The 22954-nt window shown below is 44.0% G+C and overlaps 1 protein-coding gene across 2 annotated transcripts in view; it reads right to left on the bottom strand.

The window, feature by feature from the left end:
* The window catches only part of LOC124795109 (acidic mammalian chitinase-like), a 76277-nt gene extending 55811 nt beyond the window's left edge, over positions 1-20466 (bottom strand). The window contains exon 1 of one of the 2 annotated variants that reach the window (XM_047258961.1): positions 20425-20466. In XM_047258961.1, the coding sequence (XP_047114917.1) occupies positions 20425-20443 (19 nt within the window). In that variant the 5' untranslated portion in view covers positions 20444-20466. Of the gene's footprint in view, positions 1-13062; positions 13117-20424 lie in introns of those variants that run through there. The other variant, XM_047258960.1, reaches the window with a different exon arrangement.
* Between the last annotated feature and the right edge of the window lie 2488 nt (positions 20467-22954).

Here is a 22954-nt window from a genome sequence, read left to right as displayed (position 1 = left end):
TTTCGTATTCCAGAGTCCATCTACGTGTATGCCGTATTTCAGAGTGTATTCACCCTCGATGCACAGGTTCCATCCCTGGCTGCATGGTGTGGTGGGCCGTCACCACTCGCGATCACATTTGGCGTTTCTGCAGGGTAAGGTAGCCAGTGCCTACTACATTGCAGAGGCTACTCTTCCCGTGCTACTGCCATTTCTTCGAAGGGAAGGTGATATGCTTTTCAGCAGGACAGTGATGATGATGATGATGTGTGACTAGGGCCTCCCATCGGGTAGACCGTTCGCCTGGTGCAAGTCTTTCGATTTGACGCCACTTCGGCGACTTGAGCGTCGATGGGGATGAAATGATGATTAGGACAACAAGACACCCAGTCCCTGAGCGAAGAAAATCTCCGACCCAGCCGGGAATCGAACCCGGGCCCTTAGGATTGACAGTCTGTCGCGCTGACCACTCAGCTACCGGGGGCGGACAGCAGGACAGTGTAACTGCTCTTCATGATGTAGAACAGCTGCCCTGACCAGCAAGATCTCTCGCCAATTAAACAGGTATGTCACATGACGAAGCGGTAACTTACTCATCCCCCAGGGCCTGCAAGAACTTTTGTCGAATTGCAACAAAAGTCGCAATATGATTGAGACGAACTATCGTAGGATGCAATTCGGCATTTGTACGATCGTTTGTGTGCGAGAATACACGCTTGCGTTGCAGCCAGAGGGGGCCACACTGTGAATTTATGTGACTGGACACCGTTTGTTGTGACGAATTTTTCATTTGGTCTGCATTTGTTATCGTATACTCCTACAATGAAGAACTGTATGTCACCCCACTTGTCAGTAAAATTACCTTGTCCTTGAGGGTGATGCATTTTTTTCCAGCGTTGTAGTTACCTCCACGTAGGGTTATGTAGTTGAATCTATCGTTCCTGAGGAGGGACAGAGAGTTACAATGCGACCCAGGCGACCCAGCATAAATTGACTACTGGAGAAATGCAGAAACATCCGAAGCAATGCTGATGCAATGAATTATCTTAGAAGATAGACCGAAGGAAGAAAAGCCCATATTTATAGCATACGAAGATTTAGAGACAAATTATGATAATTTAACTGGAATACACATTGCACAAATTCTGAAATTATCGTGGGGAAGATACAGTTAACGAAAGGTTATCAATAATTTGTACAGAAACCAATCTATAGTTAAGTGGTGAGAGACATGAAAAGAGACAGCAGCTGAGAAGAGAGTGAGGGAAGATTGTACTGTACCCAGCACTTTATTCAATCTGTACATGAGCAAGCAGGAAAGAAAACCGAAGATAAAGTTTGAAAAGGGAATTAAAGTCAATGAGAACACCAAAAACTAAATTTTCTGGAGTTGCAACTCCTCCATAGTTAAAAAACATCGTCCGCGAAGAGCCTCGTGGATCTTCCGACTGAATTCACCAGATCATACAGGACATAATTAAACTGTCACTGCTTGAGAAGTGATCGTAGGTCAACGAAACTTTATAAAAATATTTGTTAGGACATGGGGAAGAGAAATACATTTTAGTTGCCATATGAGAGAGTTCAAATCCGGTGTTTTATTAATAACGCAGTTTGGAACTATCGGCAAATGATTCGTTTTTCTCTAAATATGCGTTACCGAGTAACCGAGCGACCTCACGAACAATGTGAGGTGCAGCTCCATCGTGCATCAGTTGAGTCCAAAGCACCTCTTTCTAGCAGAGCAGGGGTCACATGTTGACGAAGCAGATCACAAAATGGTTCAAATGGCTCTGAGCACTATGGGACTCAGCTGCTGAGGTCATTAGTCCCCTAGAACTTAAAATGGCTCTGAGCACTATGCGACTTAACATCTTAGGTCATTAGCCCCCTAGAACTTAGAACTACTTAAACCTAACTAACCTAAGGACATCACACACATCCATGCTCGAGGCAGGATTCGAACCTGCGACCGTAGCAGTCCCGTGGTTCCGGACTGCAGCGCCTAGAACCGCACGGCCACCGCGGCCGGCTCCCTAGAACTTAGAACTAGTTAAAGCTAACTAACCTAAGGACATCACACACATCCATGCCCGAGGCAGGATTCGAACCTGCGACCGTAGCGGTCTCGCGGTTCCAGACTGCAGCGCCTAGAACCGCACGGCCACTTCGGCCGGCGAAGCAGATCACATTATCCTTTCACACTGCATATACTTGGTCCTTGGGACCTGAGTTCCTCGAAGAAAACTAGACCAATCACGAACTGTGCCGTGAAGTCTCACCACACAGTGTCGCGTTGATTATGCAGGGGAACATTATGCACGTTCGTTGGCCGTGACGATCCCCAAATGCAACGATTACGATCGTTTACTGCCCCAGCGAGCGCAAAGTGTGCTTCTTCACTCCACAAAATGTTCCAAGGCTACACGTCATCAACTTCCCCCCTTGCAGGTAAAGTAAAAGCAAAGTGTACTCGAATGTCTGTGTCACGTGGCAAAAGTTGGTGAGTAATGCGAAGTTTGTACGGATACAATTTCACAATTATTCACAGCACATTTCGAACGGTGAACCATGGAAAGTAAAACATTTTAGGTGCCACATGAGAGGATTCAGATCCGTTGCCTTTCTAGTAACGCAGTTGACACAGCTCGAGCACTGCTGGGAGATCGCACTTTGCGTCCAGCATTCAACAATCTGGTGCGCAATTAGCGTTTGGCGTCTCCCGGGAGCAAACCAAAACATTGGCCGATCGTTCCACACTCCGTAACAACCAATATTATCAGAGTTGAACTCTTTCATGTGGAAATTATTATGCGTTTCTTTCAACGGTTTATTCGTTATTGCCCGTATCTCGTGGTCGTGCGGTAGCGTTCTCGCTTCCCACGCCCGGGTTCCCGGGTTCGATTCCCGGCGGGGTCAGGGATTTTCTCTGCCTCGTGATGGCTGGGTGTTGTGTGCTGTCCTTAGGTTAGTTAGGTTTAAGTAGTTCTAAGTTCTAGGGGACTTATGACCACAGCAGTTGAGTCCCATAGTGCTCAGAGCCATTTGAATCATATTCGTTATTTGTCTTCTGCATATCCTAACAAATGTTGTAACAAAGTTTCGTTGTTCTACGATAACTTTTCATGGGGGACATCTCAAGTACGGAAAGTTTAATTATAACCGCCCTGTACGTGAACGCATGTATTTTGTTCATTCCGAAGAACACGGCACCACCTCAGCGCTGTTGTCTGCGGCCCTCTGAATCTCATGGACGAGCTGATTTTCAGAAGATCTGTGTTTGCAGAATCGATGTTGACTCGCATAGAGAAGATTTGCGTTCTCCATAAATGTTGTAACACGTTTGAACAAAACTTGCATCCATAATGACTTCTTTTGTTATAAAGTAATATTTTGCTTCCACCAGTAACATTTTCTCTTCTACCGACGCGTTTTGGGAAATAATTCACAGTATTACGTAAGTTTTTTCGTGTTGTCTGGCAGTTTTGGGTGACTTCACTGTAATGTAAATTTGCGCAGTTTTTCAATTACTGATGTATCTTTCTCTACAGATTGAGAGTAAGTTTCGTGTGCGAATTTCTTCTTGGTTTGTTATGTAGAAACTCATACACATAATGCATAACTGTTACAGTCCACGTTCTAAAGCACGTGTTAAAATCACAAAGTCCCATGCAGAAACAGTCACAAAGATATGTTACGTATAGACAGGGTGCTTCAAAGTCTTTGCGACAAACGTCTAGGGGTGATATACCACGTCACTTTTGCTCGAAACAATTCACTGACGCTTCCCAGGTGATCCTTTAGCATTAGTCGGCCCTGGGACGACGAGATTGATCAAACTAGGAGGGTCTACTAACTAGTGTACAGCGTAGTACCTACCCCACTAAACTTATAGAGTGATTTTCAACAAGAAAACCATAAGAATGAGTGTTTCTAAGCGCAGAAAGATATTTTAGAAGCGAATCGGGAACATCAATTTTGATAGGCTTTCAGTCTTCCACGCTGCAGAGTGCCTACGTCATGCCAACTCCATAGAGCATAACCAGGCTTGAACAATGACTAGCATCACCAGGACGTATCAACGAACATTTTGCCTCTAAGAAAATCTATTACCCGTTACTCGATCTATCGTTCCTTCACGTTTGTCGCAAAGACTCTGAAACACTCTTTATAGTGTGTCAACAGATACACACAGATGGGCCAAAGCAGTAGGAACACTTGCTTAACAGCATGTTTTTACGTCTTTGGAACGAAATACATCAGTGATTCTGCATGTCAGGGATCCGACAGTTTGTTGGTAGGTTTGTGAAGATATGTGGCATTAGATGTCTACATTAATTCGTCTAACTAACTGTCCGCTGATTTGCATATGCAGTAATGGCACCCGATAGCGACCCATAAGGGATCAATAGGATTTACATCAGGTGAATTTGGTCGCCGAGACATCGACGTGAGCTCACTATAGTGTTCCTCAAACCACTGCAGCATGGTTCTGGCTCGGAGACACTGCAGAAAGGTGACATCGTGGTCGGGGAAGACTTCACGCATGAAGTGCTGTACAAGGGTGGTTCGCAGCTGTCAGCGTGTCTTCAATTACTACCACAGATCTTATGCAAGCGCAGGGGCATGTCTCCCGCAACATAATACTGCTTCCACCAGCCTGCGTCCGTGGCGCGCTGCACGTTCCGAGCCACCGTTCACCTCGATGAAGGCTTTGTGGGGACGACCAGCGACTTAGTGTAGCAATTATGTGATTCACCCGAAATGCCGACACGTTTCCATCGATCGATGGTCGAATCCCGATGGACCCATGCCCACTACAGTCGTAATTGACGATTTCGTTGGGCAGCAAGTCAACACTTTGCAGTCGTAATTGACGATTTCGTTGGGCAGCAAGTCAACACTTAAGGGTGGTCTGCTTTGGAGCTCCATGTTCAACAACGTACGGTGAACGCTGTGCTCCGAAACACTTGTGCGTGCACCGGTATTGTGCTCTTTTGGGAAGAGATGCCATAGATCGGCATCGAACTTTACAGAACAGGCAAGCCACCGAACCCCACGTTCTGTGGAGAATCGTGGGCGTCCAACCATTTAGTGTTTAGTTCTTCTACCTCTTTCTGCGGATATCACGACCGTAGCACGTGAACATTCGACCAATTTCCCCGTTTTCGAGATACTCGTTCACATGCTCTGCGCAATAGAAATGTTCCCTTTGTGAAAGCCGCTTATGGACCCCACATGTTCGCTAGCGTAATCCCCGCCCGTGTCTGCCCCGCTTACACACTTTTGTTATCGTGTCACGTGCCTGCAACGCCATCAGGCAGCATCTAGCGTCGCGGTGGACACTGGTCATAATGTTGACTTATCAGTGCATATGCTATAGATCGTCCACAGAATACATACGCTATAATATGCTGCAGAGGGCGTTCTCCATCTATAATCTAAAACCATTATTTACGTGTATATTAGCTACAACGATGTTTCTTTCTCTGAATAATATATATTTTGCTTGTTTACGGAAACTATCGAAACATCTGAAGAAATTCACTCTGTTGCTTTCGAGTTCTTCATTCACTATTTTATCTCCATACTTTTTGTAGTGGGGATATATCCCCAGTTCTTGTGACACATTCGTTTCATGACCTTTATTTAGTCTGTGACGTACTTACACGTTTTGCTCTACTTTTCCAAATGTGTATTTGTGTGGCTATTGCTGTTGTTGTATGATTACTACGTACGTAGGCTCTAATGCGCTCTGTATACCTACTGTGGAAATTCGGCCTGTTTGTCTCGGGAAGAACACGGGACAGTCTTGACATGCTACATTCCAGAACCTGAATAAGCATCGTTTGATCACACTTTGTATTATGTATTATATTCTGTCATAGTTTTTAGGTGGAGTGAATCCAGTTTTTAATCTTGTGTTTTTCAGGACATTTGCAACTTTCTGTTGTATGCCGCACGGAATGTTAGATGTATATATGTCTGTACTGTGGTTAGTACTTGGTCGTCTTCCATAATTTTACGTCAGACTGACGTCAGCGACATAGCTCCATAATTATGCGCGTGTGTCAGACATATCTAAACATATTTCATTCCTTACTACTAAAAACAGTCTTGATCACGATTTATTTATTAAGGTGACCGGTTTCGACCACTACTGTGGTCATCTTCAGACCATTAAGTAAGAACCTCTTTCTGCTGGAGAATCACTACCGGTCACCTTAATAAATAAATCGTGATCAAGACTGTTTTTAATAGTAAATATTTGTAACACATTGATCACTGTCACTCCCATAATGTATTCAAAAGTAATATTTCATTCCATTTAGTCCTGAAAAGCTTAACAGTCTACGGACAGAAAGCAGGCAAGAATCGAATACCTGCAAATATTCAAAACGAAAACAAAAACGCACCTCTTTAACCACTGCTTCTGTAATTTATCAGTATATTAACTGTTTTCCCAGGCGCTGGCCACTCTTAAATAGAGTGTTATAAAAAGTATTCCATATTTTGCCAGGCGATAATACGGACCAAAAAAAAGAAAAAAAAATTCAGTAAATATATAGTCTAAAATGCATACCTTAAGAACTATGAGCACTCGTTCGTCTTCGTTACTGTGAAACACATCGCTTCTACCGCCAACTCTTTGCTATTATGAGCGACCAACCGAATGCAGTAAACAAATGACACATTCCTGTTGCTACTGTCCATGGATAAAGCATGACGTATACATCTGTTAGTATTGTTACTGTAAACTGTATTCACAGCCTAGTTAAGTTAGTTCTAACGGAACCAGCTTATGTTTTCAGTCGTTTATGAAATACTTTTTTTTTAAATGTGTGAAATCTTATAGGACTTAACTGCTAAGGTCATCAGTCCCGAAGCTTACACACTACTTAACCTAAATTATCCTAAGAACAAACACACACACCCATGCCCGAGGGACGACTCAAACCTCCGCCGGGACCAGCCGCACAGTCCATGACTACAGCGCCTAAGACCGCTCGGCTAATCCCGCGCGGCTGAAATACTTTTACCTTGTTGTTTTATCTTTGCACTTACCAACATGGAAGCCTATCATTCCACACAGTAAATGCTAGACATGATCTTTCACCATTGATTCCATTAACCACACGATAACAGAACATCATTTCTGCCATTTTCTGTGTGGAATAATAGGCTTCCGTTATGCTGGTAAGTGCAAAGACAAAACAGCAATGTAAAAGTATTTCACAAAATATTAGTCCCCAAACTGGTTCCACCAGAAGTAATGTATATGTTACATTTACCCAGAACTGTGAATACGGTTTAAAGCAACATCATTAACAGATGTTTATTGTATGCTATATCCATGGACAATAACAGACAAATATATTCTCATTTGTTTACTGCATTTTGTAGCTCTTCCGTAGTATCAGATAGCTTCTGGTAGAAGAGATGTGTATCACAGCAGTGAAGATCAAATGGCTCTGAGCACTATCGGATTTAACATCTTGGGTCATCAGTCCCCTAGAACTTAGAACTACTTAAACCTAACTAACCTAAGGACATCGCACACATCCATGCCCGAGGCAGGATTCGAACCTGCGACCGTAGCGGTTCGCGCGGTTCCAGACTGTAGCGCCTAGAACCGCTCGGCCAAGCCGGCCGGCGCAGTGAAGTTCAGCAAGTGCTCATGTTGTTGTTGTTGTGGTCTTCAGTCCTGAGACTGGTTTGATGCAGCTCTCCATGCTACTCTATCCTGTGCAAGCTTTTTCATCTCCCAGTACCTACTGCAACCTACATCCTTCTGAATCTGCTTAGTGTATTCATCTCTTGGTCTCCCTCTACGATTTTTGCCCTCCACGCTGCCCTCCAATACTAAATTGGTGATCCCTTGATGCCTCAGAACATGTCCTACCAACCGATCCCTTCTTCTGGTCAAGTTGTGCCACAAACTTCTCTTCTCCCCAATCCTATTCAATACTTCCTCATTAGTTATGTGATCTACCCATCTAATCTTCAGCATTTTTCTGTAGCCCACATTTCGAAAGCTTCTATTCTCTTCTTATCCAAACTATTTATCGTCCATGTTTCACTTCCATACATGGCTACACTCCATACGAATACTTTCAGAAATGACTTCCTGACACTTAAATCAATACTGGATGTTAAAAAATTTCTCTTCTTCAGAAACGCTTTCCTTGCCATTGCCAGCCTACATTTTATATCCTCTCTACTTCGACCATCATCAGTTATTTTGCTCCCCAAATAGCAAAACTCCTTTACGACTTTAAGTGCCTCATTTCCTAATCTAATTCCCTCAGCATCACCCGACTTAATTCGACTACATTCCATTATCCTTGTTTTGCTTTTGTTGATGTTCATCTTATATCCTCCTTTCAAGACACTGTCCATTCCATTTAACTGCTCTTCCAAGTCCTTTGCTGTCTCTGACAGAATTACAATGTCATCGGCGAACCTCAAAGTTTTTATTTCTTCTCCATGGATTTTAATACCTACTCCGAATTTTCCTTTTGTTTCCTTTACTGCTTGCTCAATACACAGATTGAACAACATCGGGGAGAGGCTACAACCCTGTCTTACTCCCTTCCCAACCAATGCTTCCCTTTCATGTCCCTCGACTCTTATAACTGCCATCTGGTTTCTGTACAAATTGTAAATAGCCTTTCGCTCCCTTTTTTTTTTACCCCTGTCACCTTTAGAATTTGAAAGAGAGTATTCCAGTCAACATTGTCAAAAGCTTTCTCTAAGTCTACAAATGCTAGAAACGTAGGTTTGCCTTTCCTTAATCTTTCTTCTAAGATAAGTCGTAAGGTCAGTATTGCCTCACGTGTTCCAGTGTTTCTACGGAATCCAAACTGATCTTCCCCGAGGTTGGCTTCTACTAGTTTTTCCATTCGTCTTTAAGGGATTCGTGTTAGTATTTTGCAGCTGTGGCTTATTAAACTGATAGTTCGGTAATTTTCACATCTGTCAACACCTGCCTTCTTTGGGATTGGAATTATTATATTCTTCTTGAAGTCTGAGGGCATTTCGCCTGTTTCATACATCTTGCTCACCAGATGGTAGAGTTTTGTCAGGACTGGCTCTCCCACGGCCGTCAGTAGTTCCAATGGAATATTGTCTACTCCGGGGGCCTTGTTTCGACTCAGGTCTTTCAGTGCTCTGTCAAACTATTCACGCAGTATCATATCTCCCATTTCATCTTCATCTACATCCTCTTCCATTTCCATAATATTGTCCTCAAGTACATCGCCCTTGTATATACTCCTTCCACCTTTCTGCTTTCCCTTCTTTGCTTAGGACTGGGTTTCCATCTGAGCTCTTGATATTCATACAAGTCGTTCTCGTATCTCCAAAGGTATCTTTAATTTTCCTGTAGGCGGTATCTATCTTACCCCTAGTGAGATAGGCCTCTACATCCTAACATTTGTCCTCTAGCCATCCCTGCTTAGCCATTTTGCACTTCCTGTCGATCTCATTTTTGAGACGTTTGTATTCCTTTTTGCCTGTTTCACTTACTGCAGTTTTATATTTTCTCCTTTCATCAATTAAATTCAATATTTCTTCTGTTACCCAAGGATTTCTACCAGCCCTCATCTTTTTACCTACTTGATCCTCTGCTGCCTTCACTACTCCATCCCTCAAAGCTACCCATTCTTCTTCTACTGTATTTCGTTCCCCCATTCCCGTCAATTGCTCCCTTATGCTCTCCCTGAATCTCTGTACAACCTCTGGTTCTTTTAGTTTATCCAGGTCCCATCTCCTTAAATTCCCACCTTTTTGCAGTTTCTTCAGTTTTAATCTACAGGTCATAACCAATAGAGTGTGGTCAGAGTCCACATCTGCCCCTGGAAATGTCTTACAATTTAAAACCTGGTTCTTAAATCTCTGTCTTACCATTATATAATCTATCTGATACCTTCTAGTATCTCCAGGGTTCTTCCATGTATACAACCTTCTTTCATGATTCTTAAACCAAGTGTTAGTTATGATTATGTTGTGCTCTGTGCAAAATTCTACCGGGCGGCTTCCTCTTTCATTTCGTAGCCCCAATCCATATTCACCTACTATGTTTCCTTCTCTCCCTTTTCCTACACTCGAATTCCAGTCACCCATGACTATTAAATTTTCGTCTCCCTTCACAATCTGAATAATTTCTTTTATTTCATCATACATTTCTTCAATTTCTTCGTCATCTGCAGAGCTAGTTGGCATATAAACTTGTACTACTGTAGTAGGTGTGGGCTTCGTATCTATCTTGGCCACAATAATGCGTTCACTATGCTGTTTGTAGTAGCTTACCCGCATTCCTATTTTCCTATTCATTATTAAACCTACTCCTGCATTACCCCTATTTGATTTTGTGTTTATAACCCTGTAGTCACCTGACCAGAAGTCTTGTTCCTCCTGCCACCGAACTTCACTAATTCCCACTATATCTAACTTTAACCTATCCATTTCCCTTTTTAAATTTTCTAACCTACCTGCCCGATTAAGGGATCTGACATTCCACGCTCCGATCCGTAGAACGCCAGTTTTCTTTCTCCTGATAACGACATCCTCTTCAGTAGTTCCCGCCCGGAGATCCGAATGGGGGACTATTTTACCTCCGGAATATTTTACCCAAGAGGACGCCATCATCATGTAATCATACAGTAAAGCTGCATGCCCTCGGGAAAAATTACGGCTATAGTTTCCCCTTGCTTTCAGCCGTTCGCAGTACCAGCACAGCAAGGCCGTTTTGGTTATTGTTACAAGGCCAGATCAGTCAATCATACAGACTGTTGCCCTTGTAACTACTGAAAAGGCTGCTGCCCCTCTTCAGGAACCACACGTTTGTCTGGCCTCTCAACAGATACCCCTCCGTTGTGGTTGCACCTACGGTACGGCTATCTGTATCGCTGAGGCACGCAAGCCTCCTCACCAACGGCAAACGGCAAGGTCCATGAATCATGGGGGGGGGGGGGGGGGGGGGGGGGGGGGGGGGGGGGGGGAAGTGCTCATATCATACCTCTAAGGTATACATTACAGAGCCCTTGTTTACGTGACACTTTTGTCTTGTTGCAGTCCATACGGAGTGGCCGTGCGGTTCTGGGCGCTACAGTCTGGAGCCGAGCGACCGCTACGGTCGCAGGTTCGAATCCTGCCCCGGGCATGGATGTGTGTGATGTCCTTAGGTTAGTTAGGTTTAATTAATTCTAAGTTCTAGGCGACTGATGACCTCAGAAGTCAAGTCGCATAGTGCTCAGAGCCATTTGAGCCATTTTTTTGCAGTCCATACTGCCGCTTCTCAAAATATGGAATAGTTTTCTAACACCCTGTAGAAGACAGTGGAAAGGAGGAAATCCATCTATTAGAGTAGGAGTACGTTGCAACACCGACGAATCTGAACTGCAACATGCAGATGACAATGCGTCTCCACCTCAATCCCCTGTAAGGCAGCAATCGTAAGTTGTTTCAGTAGTGCAAAAAAACGATCTTGGCTGACCTTCACCATCCCAAAAACAAAGGCAATCGCAGAACAGCTATTCCAAATTTCAATATCCATATTTCTAACACATCTTTGGAACCAGTAGCTCGCATCCTCTATCTGGGAGGTATATAATCATCTAATTGCTCATCGGAAACGGACGTGGAGAACATAACGTGTGCTGCCCATGTTGCACTTGGACATCTCAAAATGGTTCAAATGGCTCTGAGCACTATGGGACTTAACATCTGAGGGCATCAGTCCCCTAGAACTTAGAACTACTTAAACCTAACTAACCTAAGAACATCACACACATCCATGCCCGAGCGCCTAGAACCGCCCCTAGAACCGCTCGGCCACACCGGCCGGCTGGACATCTCAGACATTGGGTCTTCCTGAATAAAGACCTGACACTATGTACCAAACTGACAGGGTATCGAGACATTGTTGATTCTACCCTGCTCTACAGTTGCGAAACCTGGGAGCTAACTTGTCTTAAGAAACTAGAGCGCTTCAACTATCAGTAGCTTAGATGCGTTATGAACATCAAATGGGATGACTTCATATCAAGTACAGATGTGCAAAAGGCGAAGATGAACAGTACAGAAGCCACCGTCATTAGACACCAACTCAGGTGAATTCGTTGTCTCTAGCTAATGAAAAACGATGGATTTCCGCCAATAATTTTGTATACTAAAGTGAACACAGGTAGAAGGCTCAGCAGTATTCCTCTGAATCGCTTTAAGGAACAATTCAAGGAGAACCTAAGCAGGCTAAACATTGACACCAGTAACTGGTGCTCCACTGCAGAAGATCGTACTCGCTGTTGTATAACTGCCGTTTGACTGAAATTATCGTACAGCAGCGAAACGTGGTAGATATGCTAATGCATTAACGTGGAACCGATTTATGCTGGGAAAAAATTAGTTCCGGTTTTGGCCACCAGGTGGGAATCTGGGGCTGTACAGCATCTGGTCGAAGTCTCTAGTGCCCATGCGGAACAAACTGTGTAAGTTGTGGTCAATAATAAAATCAACATTCTGCCTTTCTCACCTGTTTGAACTTTTCTGCACACATCTTGTTCCTAATCCTTTATGTATGGGAGCATTTCTATACGTCTTTCTTGCATTCAAAGTGCCAGATTTGCACCTAGTGGTCAAAATGGGAACTAATTTTTTTCCCAGTGTAAAGCGGTTCCGCATTAACGCATTAGAATATCTACAAAATTTCGTTCTCATACGATAATTGCAGCCTGCACTAGATCTCTGTGAGCAGCTGCACATTAATTATAACCACCTGGTACGTTTTTTAAGGAGAAATGTCGAAAACTGGAAAGAGAAACGTCAGAGGTGCAAACTTCCTCAGGCCCAGCCACGTCCTCCACCCTCTACTGAGTGTAATCTACTGTATGTAGCCACTTGTTACATGCCAGAAATGCTCTGCTAAGCCGTCAAATGCATCTCCACGGCAGAACTGCGGTGTAACAGAGAAGATAAATAGAAACACGGAAACGATTACCAGCCGACGGCGAAGCTGCCAGCCTCGCTGCTCGCACTTCGCGGCATTGCCTGGCGATGATGAAACAAAATCCCACTGGAACTCACCGGCGCCTTTAACCTGCTGCATCGCTGCCCGCCAAGATTCACGCCAGTCGACGATGTAAACTCAGACTGGTTTGTTTTTCCAGCAGCGACCATCCGGGGCCCGTCCTGAAACGTGAGCCGTGATTGGCTGCTTCAAGGCCACTCTAGTCGCGCCGTTTTTGAGTTCTCCTCGTTGCGCGCTTTCTCGAGCAGTGTTTTTTGTTGCGAGCTTGTGGAAACAGTTTCAGTTGCGATATTAGAAAGGCAGTTAATTCAGCCGTTTTTGAACGCACAGCCGTCTGGTACTAGAGTCATACACAACATCACAACCGCTGGGTATTGGACTAACAAAGAAAAGACGTTTCTATATAATGTGAAACACGTAAGCTACACTTTAATATTCTTTTATTTAATCAGACAATATTTTCTTCAGTAAGGGACAGAGAAACAGATTTCTTGTGTCGATAGCCTCTACAAAATCTGCATTGTTCCTTCTTGATGTGCCAACTACAGGAAGTATGTCTCTATAGTACGTAACGTTCAGTGTATTCTCTTTGCCTACAGCGGTATTGTATAAAACACAAAGAGCTTTTACAATAAGCCCTGTTGTCTCAACTTTCGTTTCAATCGGTTTTTCTAAATATTCGCTAGTGTGCTACTGCAATTCCAAATGCACATTTAGCCATTCTTCTGAGTCCTTAAAAGGCTTTGTTAAACCTATTTTTCGAATGATGAAGACTTTTCCTGGCACAATCTATAATCATGTGTCTGAGTTTGAGCAAGTTTCATCTCCTACGAAGACAAAGGGGACTTTGATAGTAGCACTTGGGAGGAAGTCGCCCACAGGAATTCAAGCATATCTTATGCACATGGCCCTGACTTCCGCAAAAGTGTATTTGCAATGTGCAAATACACTGCAGTATTATTGAGGAGTAGCTTTTATAATTACGAAACTTTGAGACTGATCACTTAGAGCTAAGAAGTCTGATATGTTCCCCACTGATTGAACTTAGACATTTCTGGAACGCTCATTTCTTATAGAACATAACAGCTATTTCTTCGAATTCTTGTGCCGATTGTGGGTTCATATACAACAGTTGTAATTTTTGCTACAGCACCGATAAAACCTTGCTGACAATAAGAGATACGGTAGTTATTCTCACTCTAAATTTTCCTGCTAGAAATGCATTCGACATCCGTCTTGCCATGAACCTGAAATTAAACAGCAAGACTGTAGAACAAACGTACTCAAACGTAAATACTCCCTTAACCTTTCTCAAATTCCCAGTGGCAAAATATCATCGGGTCTGCTACCATCAGCTTACCAAACAACGAAACCTGAGGATTCGACAGTAATTTAGTTCATTTTGATTATTTTTACATGCCATCCACTCTGAACTCTCGCGTCACACCTAAGGGCTTAGACATATCTTCCCCAACAGAATATGTTTTACCACAGGAAGCCGTAAGTGTTCCAAGTTTTGTAGGTACTGCTCCAGGGATTCCTGAATTGTTGTTATTGTGGTCTTCGGTCCTAAGACTGGTTTGATGCAGCTCTCCATGCTGCTTTATCCTGTGCGAGCGTCTTCATCTCCGAATAACTACTGCAACATACATCCTTCTCAATATGTTTACTGTATTCATCTCTTGGTCTGCCTCTACGATTTTTACCCCCTTACTTCCCTCCAGTACTAAATTGGTGATCTCTTGATGTCTCATAATGTGTCCTATCAACCGATCCCTTCTTTTGATCAAGCTGTGAAACAAATTTCTTGTCTCCCCAATTATTTTCAGTACTTCATTAGTTACGTGATGTACCCAAGCAAACTTCAACATTCTCCTGTAACACCATATTTCAAAAGGTTCTCTCCTCATTTTGTCTAAACTATCATCCATGTTTCACTTCCATACATGACTACACTCTAGATAATACTTCCAAAAAAAGACTTCCCAACACTTAAATCTATATTTGATGTTAATAAATCTCGCTTCTTCAGAAGTGCTTTTCTTACCATTACCGGTCTGCATTTTACATCCTCTCCAATTCGGCTGCCAAAATAACCAGAATTATGCTTACATATCTACACTTTCCCATCACAGCCCCACAAATAGGGGAGCCAGGGATGCTTTACCAGCCGGCAGGTGTGGCCGAGCGGTTCTAGGAGCTTCAGTCTGGAACCGCGCGACAGCTACGGTCGCAGGTTCGAATCCTGCCTCGGGCATGGATGTGTGTGATGTCCTTAGGTTAGTTAGGTTTAAGTAGTTCTAAGTTCTAGGGGACTGATGACCTCAGATGTTAAGTCCCATAGTGCTCAGAGCCATTTGAACCATTTTGATGCTCTACCACCATATTTTTTACGTCCTGATAACAGGTCGTATGTGTGAAATTGCTGTGCTGGAAACCACCCACACTCACTCACACACACACGTCCTTTTTATATTTCGTTTAACACTTGTGTTTGTATTAAACAGATTTTGACTTTAATAGTATACAGGCAATAGTGATCCGTATTGCAGAGTGGTTGGCTCATTCTTTTTTGTCCTTTCAATCAGCCAGCGCAGGCCATCTGCTATACTGTTTTACCACCTTCTACCGCTTTTTGCCTTTCAGTTAATGTTTTCAGTTTTGGCTTCCTTCTTTCGTTTTCTCGTCCTGTGTGGTTACACAGTTCGTTTTACGCCTTTTGTTCGTGTCCCCGATCTTAAGTGATAGGATTCATATGGGGCATGCCCTCGGAAAAAGGGACTGATAACCCAGCAGTTGAGTCCTTCCCTCCCCAAACCAATCAACAAAAACAAAAGTGATCTATGTTAACTTACATAAATGATTACTATGAAATAGGAGATGGAAGTGTTTTTCCAAAACTGACAGAGGAAGATGGCATTGTAGTGCCTCCTTGAAATCGTCGCACGAACGATAAAGTGGCTGATATCGAAATAAGTGACCATGGGATAGAAAAGCAACTGAAATCGCTCAACAGAGGGAAGGCCACTGGACCTAGCGGAATACCAGTACGATTCCCGTTTTCGAGATGGGTCGTCGAAGAGAAACACGAAACTATAGGAATATTTCTCTGACGCCGGTTAGTTGTAGAATTTTAGAAACTATTGTACCATCGTGTATTATGACATTTTTGGTGGCCGATAATGCCCTCTGTAGGAACTAACATGGGTTCCGAAAGCAATGATCGTGTGAAACCTAGCTTGCTCTGTTCGTCCCCGAGTCCCAGGAAGTAGTAGATACGGCCGCCCAAGTACATGGCTTGTTCCTTTTCAGTAAGGCATTAGATACAGTTCCGCACTGCTGTCTAGCGAAAAAAATACGACCGTAAAGAAAATGGCTCTGAGCACTATGGGACTCAACTGCTGTGGTCATAAGTCCCCTAGAACTTAGAACTACTTAAACCTAACTAACCTAAGGACAGCACAGAACACCCAGCCATCACGAGGCAGAGAAAATCCCTGACCCCGCCGGGAATCGAACCCGGGAACCCGGGCGTGGAAAGCGAGAACGCTACCGCACGACCACGAGATGCGGGCGACCGTAAAGAATATCCGATCAATTGTGTGACTGGACTGTAGAATTTCTAGCAAACAGAAAACGGCAAGTCATTCTGAATGGAAAGAAGCCTTCAGGCGTAAGAGAAATATCGGGCATTCTCCACAGGAGTGCTATAGAAACATTACTTTTCAGAATACTTACAAATGACCTACTACAGAACGTCAGAAGTTCCAGGAGGCTTTTCGCGGATGATGCTGTAGTATACACAGAAGTCGTGAAGCTGGAGAATTGTAGCGAAATGAAGGAATACTGCAGAGTATCAACGCTTGGTGCAGGGAGTTGCAATTGTCCCTCAAAATAAACAAATGTAACGTATCAGGGTGGTCCCCTAAGTACCCAACCCAACAAAGAAACCACAAAAATTTTGTAAAAAGAATGTATTTATTTTTCAACATAATCTCCTTTCAGGTCTATACACTTTTCCCAGCAATGTTCAACAAGTTCGATACCCTTTTTATAATGAGAGCTGTCTAACTCCTCAGAATAGTCATTAGCTGCCGACGTCACGTCATCATTTGTTGAAAATCTTCGACCACGGAGCCATTTTTTCAAGTTTGGGAACTGAAAATAATCCTAGGGGGCTCAATCAGCAAATAGGGTGCATGAGGTAGTAATTCAAACTTTAATTCATTAATTGCGGCCATTAAATAACGGACTTGTGAGCTGGTGCACTGTCCTGAAGAAACAACACTTTCTGCTGGCCGGAGTCGCCGAGCGGTTCTAGGCGCTACAGTCATGAACCGCCCGACCGCTACGGTCGCAGGTTCGAATCCTGCCTTGGGCATGGATGTGTGTGATGTCCTTAGGTTAGTTAGGTTTAAGTAGTTCTAAGTTCTGGGGGACTGATGACCCCAGAAGTTAAGTCCCATAGTGCTCAGAGCCATTTGAACCAAACAACACTTTCTTCTTGGCCAAATGCGGCCGTTTTTGCTGGATTTTTTCGTCCAAATGTTGCAGTATGTTCACATAATAATCGCCGTTGATAGTTTTTCCTCTTTCAAGGTAGTCAATGAAAATTATCCCACGCACATCCCAAAAAACCGACGCCATGACCTTGCTCGCAGATGAAATGGTATTCGCCTTCTTTGGAATCGATTCTGCAATTTGTGTCCACTGTTTTGATTGTTCTTTTGTCTCGGGAGTGAAGTGGTGGACCCATGTTTCATCCATGGTTATGAAACGGCGCAAAAAATCAGCTTAGTTGCTGCGAAACTTCGCTAAACACTCAACTGAAACATATTCACGACACTGTTTTTGCTCGAATGTGAGCAAACGCGGAACAAACCTTGCACACTGTTTTCTAATTTTCAGCTAACATGCGATGTACTGCACTTTTTGAAAAGCCTACTATGTCTGCTAGCTCGCGCACTTTCAGTCGACGACCATACAGAACCGCTTTGTGGACTTTCTTCACCATTTCCGGGGTCGTCACCTTATTTGGTCTACCACTGCGTTGCTCGTCTTGGCAGCTCGCACGGCCTCGTGTAAACTCAGCTACCCAATATTTTACTGTTGTCGACGAAGGAGCAGACTCTCCCAAAGTAGCATCTAATTCAGCTTTAATATTGCCTGTGCTGAGGCCTTTCAAAATAAAATATTGTATCACATAACGATCACCAGTTTTCTCCATTTTCGCAAGTTCACTCACAACGTTCACTATTGATGGCTGCCAAACAAGTACTAAACAATGTGGCGTCTTCTAACTTGAAACATACGCTTCGTAGATCGTATACTTTATAATACTGAGATATTTTTCAACAACGACTGCCATCTCTCGGTCAGACCGCGTACTTATTTACAAAAGAATCAATGGAAGCAGTTACTTTCATAAAACATATAAGAGTACGTGTTCCAAGCGATTTGAAATGGATCGACCACATAACCGTGAGTAAGGCAGATGCCAGACTATGATTCATTGGAAGAAACCTGAGGAAATGTAGTACATCAGCAAAGGAAGTAGCTTAGAAAATACACGTTCAACCAACACTTGAATATTGCTTGTTAGTATGCAAACCGCACCAGACACGACTGATAGTGTAAATAGAGGGGATCTAAAGAATAGAAGCGCGTTTCGTTATAGATTAATTTACGAGGGTTGGAACTTAAACAGTGGCAACTATTTATTCACAACCGATTCAAAAGAGTTACATGTTTGCACCTGTTACTGTCCTTCAGAGTAGTCACCAGTGTTGTGTATAACCCGTTGCCAGCGATGTGGAAGGCGTAGTGTACCATTAACAGAGCCTGTTCTGTTCAAAAAAATGGTTCAAATGGCTCTGAGCACTATGGGACTTAACATCTATGGTCATCAGTCCCCTAAAACTTAGAACTACTTAAACCTAGCTAACGTAAGGACATCACACAACACCCAGTCATCACGAGGCAGAGAAAATCCCTGACCCCGCAGGAATCGAACCCGGGAACCCGGGCGTGGGAAGCGAGAACGCTACCGCACGACCATGAGCTGCGGACCCTGTTTTGTTGATGGTGCGAACGGAGCGGTCTAAAGTCATGGTGATTCTCGTGTACGACTGTGGTTCAACTGGCTCTAACCACTATGGGACTTAACATCTGAGGTCATCAGTCCCCTATACTTAAAAATACTTAAACGTAACTAACCTAAGGACATCACACACATCCATGCCCGAGGCAGGATACGAACCTGCGACCGTAGCAGCAGCGCGGTTCCGGACTGAAGCGCCTAGAACCGTTCGGTCGCAGGGCCGGCAGTGCGACTGTGATGGTGTTATCCCAACGTATTAAGTTCCTCCACCGCAGACCGTCAATTCACAGTATTATTGTTCGTTTTTGGAGCATCACCTGCGATCAGCTTTGCGAAAGAAGCGGCGACACTTTCTGCGCAACCCATCCATCATTTTGCACGACAATGCGCGGGCGCATACAGCGCAAGCTGTGGCTGCTCTGTTCGGCTGATGGGACTGGGAAGTACTGTACCATCCACCATACTCCCCGATTTAAGTCCTTGTGACTTTGCCGGCCGGAGTGGCCGAGCGGTTCTAGGCGCTACAGTCCGGAACCTCGCGACCGCTACGGTCGCAGGTTCGAATCCTGCCTCTGGCATGGATGTGTGTGATGTCCTTAGGTTAGTTAGGTTTAAGTAGTTCTAAGTTCTAGGGGACTGATGTCCTCAGAAGTTAAGTCCCATAGTGCTCAGAGCCATTTGAACCTTGTGACTTTGATTTGATTCCGAACATGTAACTCTTCTGTATCGGTTGTGAATAAATAGTAGCCACTAAGTTCCAACCGTCGTTGTAAGCACGAAAGCGTCACAGAGATGATCAACTTGCTCCAGTGGCAGACTGCAAGAGAAGCCTTCTGCATCACGGTGTGTTTTATTGTTAGAAGTTCCGAGAGCGTACGTTGCTAGACGTGTCAACTAATATATTGTTTCCTCCTATGTACATCTGGCAAAAAGACTATGAAGATAAAATTAGGAAGATTCGAGTCCGACATAGAGGCTTACCGGCAATCGTTCTCCCCGCGAATTATTCGCGACTGGAACAGGAGAGTGGGGAAGTGACAACGGCAAACTACTCTCCGCCACACAACGCAAGGTGGCTTGCTGAGTATAGTTGTAGATATAAACGCAGCCCAATAGTGTAAAAGGAAAAAGTGGCTTTTTTAAAAGTATCTGCTTTTCTGTTAATTCATATTAGTAATAAAGTAATTTAGAAGTAATTCCCGTAATTATCAGGATGAGTAGGTTTGCACTAGTCGTGACTGGTTATTAGTATACTTTACAAAAGTAGCCTTCAGCGATTGCTTTAGCCATTTAATGTACAAACTAGAACTACACTTACTGCCTTCCGCACAATGCATGTCGGGTGACGCGGCGAGACTGTCACGAGAGCAAGCAAGAAGTCACGACACGACTTCCGCCTAAGATAGCAAGCGCTTCTGGTGGTACGCCTGCGTCAACTTGTGGCTATTGCGCATGCGCCAGGTTGCTGTCTCCCGTACCTGACTCACGCGCTGCGATCTGCATTGTTCCTTCGGTGAGCTTTCATTCGTCGATTCTACATGTAAACTCCGCGGAATACTGTGAAGGGCATGGCGGAGGATACTTCCTATCGTACCAGTTATTAGCGAGCACAGGGAGAACTGTTGCTTTAACACACCTGAGATTACTGTAATTACCTAACGTTCTCTCTGTAATCCCTGAGCGAGCGATATTTAGGCGGCTGTAGTACATTTCCTGATACCTCAAAGATACTTCTGGAAACTTAGTAAATATGCAGTCGCAAGAAAATTTGAGTCTGCTCCAAGCGTCAGTCTGTTCAGTTTTTTCAACATCTTCCTGACGTTCGACAATGGCTGAAACAATTCGTACAAAAATGGTTCAAATGGCTCAAGACACTATGGGACTTAACATCGGAGGCCATCAGTCCCCTAGACTTAGAACTACTTAAACCTAAGGACATCACACACATCCATGCTCGAGGCAGGATTCGAACCTGCGACCGTAGCAGCCGCGTGGTTCCGGACTGAAGCGCCGAGAACCGCTCGGCTACCGCGGCCGGCAAACAATTCGTGCTGCTGTTCTTGTCACGAAGACCAATTACCGGTTTTCTTTGTGTAATGCATATTTTTCTGTTGCATTATACACAGACATTATACAGTGACAAAACTCATGGGATACTTCCTAATATCGTGCAGTAGTGCAGCAACTCGACGTGACAAGGACTCAACAAATCTTTGTAAGTCTCCTGCAGAAATATTGAGTCATGCCGCCTCTATAGTCGTACTTTATTGCGAAAGTGTTGCCGGTGCAGAATTTTGTGCACGAATTAGCCTCTGGATTATGTATGTTCCATAAACGTTCGATGGGATTCATGTCGGACGATCTGGGCCGCCAAATGCTTCTCTCGAACTGTCCAGAATGTTCTTCAAACCAGTCGCGAACAGTTGCGTCCGGGTGACATGGCGCATTATCATCCATAAAAATCCCGTTGTTGTTTGGAAACATGAAGTTCATGAATGGCTGCAAATGGTGTGCAAGTTGTCAAACATAACCATTTCCCATCAACGATCAGTTCACTTGGGTCAGAGGACCCAGACAATTCCATGCAAACACAGCCCACACCATTATGGAGCCACCATCAGCTTCCACGGTGCCGTGTTGACAACCTGGGTCCATGGCTTCGTGGGGTCTGCGCCACACTCGAACCCTACCATTAGCTATTACCTACTAAAATCGCAACTCATTTGACCAGGCCACTGGTTTCCAGTCGTCTTGCGTCCAACGCAGGTGATGTCGTGCTGTTAGCAAAGGCACTCAAGTCGGTCGTTTGCTGCCACAGCCCATTAACACCAGATTTCTGGGCAATGTCCTAACGAATATGTTCGTCGTGCTTCCCGCATTGATTTCTTCGGCTATTTTACCCAGTGTTGCTTGTCTGTTAGCACTGATAACAAACGCAGCTGCTCTCGGTCGCTAAGTGAAGACCGTTGGCCACTGCGTTGTCCGTAGTGAGAGGTAATGCCTGAAATTTGGTATCCTCGGCACATTCTTGAAACTGTGGTTCTCGGAATATTAAATGAATTTTGTCCATAGTGGATGCTGTCGAACTCCGTGACTGTTCCTTTATAGGGTGTAGAAAAGTATCAGCTACCACCCACAATAAAAGGTTATTTATTTCTCGTACGACCGGTTTCGGGCTTGCGCCCATCCTCAGGTGTTTATACATTCATGTACATGTTTATACTGCTGGAGATCAATAAAGATGAAGCATCATTAGTTACACACTTACTTTACATACATGCAAACATAGTGTATTTCACGAGTGCACATCGTAATAGTGAAATAAGCAGCTAAACTTTATAAAACTGGAATATGGACGTGAAAATGATAATAAGTGTGTAACTAAGTGGCAAAACTGTCACCACAGCGTAACTATAATAATGATGCTTCATCTTTATTGATCTCCAGTAGTATAAACATGTACATGAATGTGTAAACACCTGAGGATGGGCGCAAGCCCGAAACGGGTCGTGTGACAAATGTATAACCTTTTATTGTGACTGGTAGCGGATATTTTTCTACATGCTATCTCGGAATATTTATTTCCGAAATGGGATATCCCATGTCTCCAACTACCATTCCGCGTTCAAAGTCTGTTAGTTCCCGTCGTGCGGCCATCACCAGGTCGGAAACCTGAGTGCAAATGACAACTCCACCAATGCACTGTCCTTTTATACCTCGTGTACCCGATACTACCGCCATCTGTATGTGTACGTAACGCTGCACCGTAGCTTTTGTCGCGTCAGTGTAGTGTAAAACAAAGCATAGAGCTGTAGCTAGAGGGATGCTAAATGAAACGCTTTACGCTG

Source organism: Schistocerca piceifrons, chromosome 4 (genome assembly GCF_021461385.2).
Source record: "Schistocerca piceifrons isolate TAMUIC-IGC-003096 chromosome 4, iqSchPice1.1, whole genome shotgun sequence".
In the NCBI taxonomy this organism is placed as follows: Eukaryota; Metazoa; Arthropoda; class Insecta; order Orthoptera; family Acrididae; genus Schistocerca; species Schistocerca piceifrons.
This window is presented reverse-complemented; position numbering and strand designations above follow the sequence as displayed.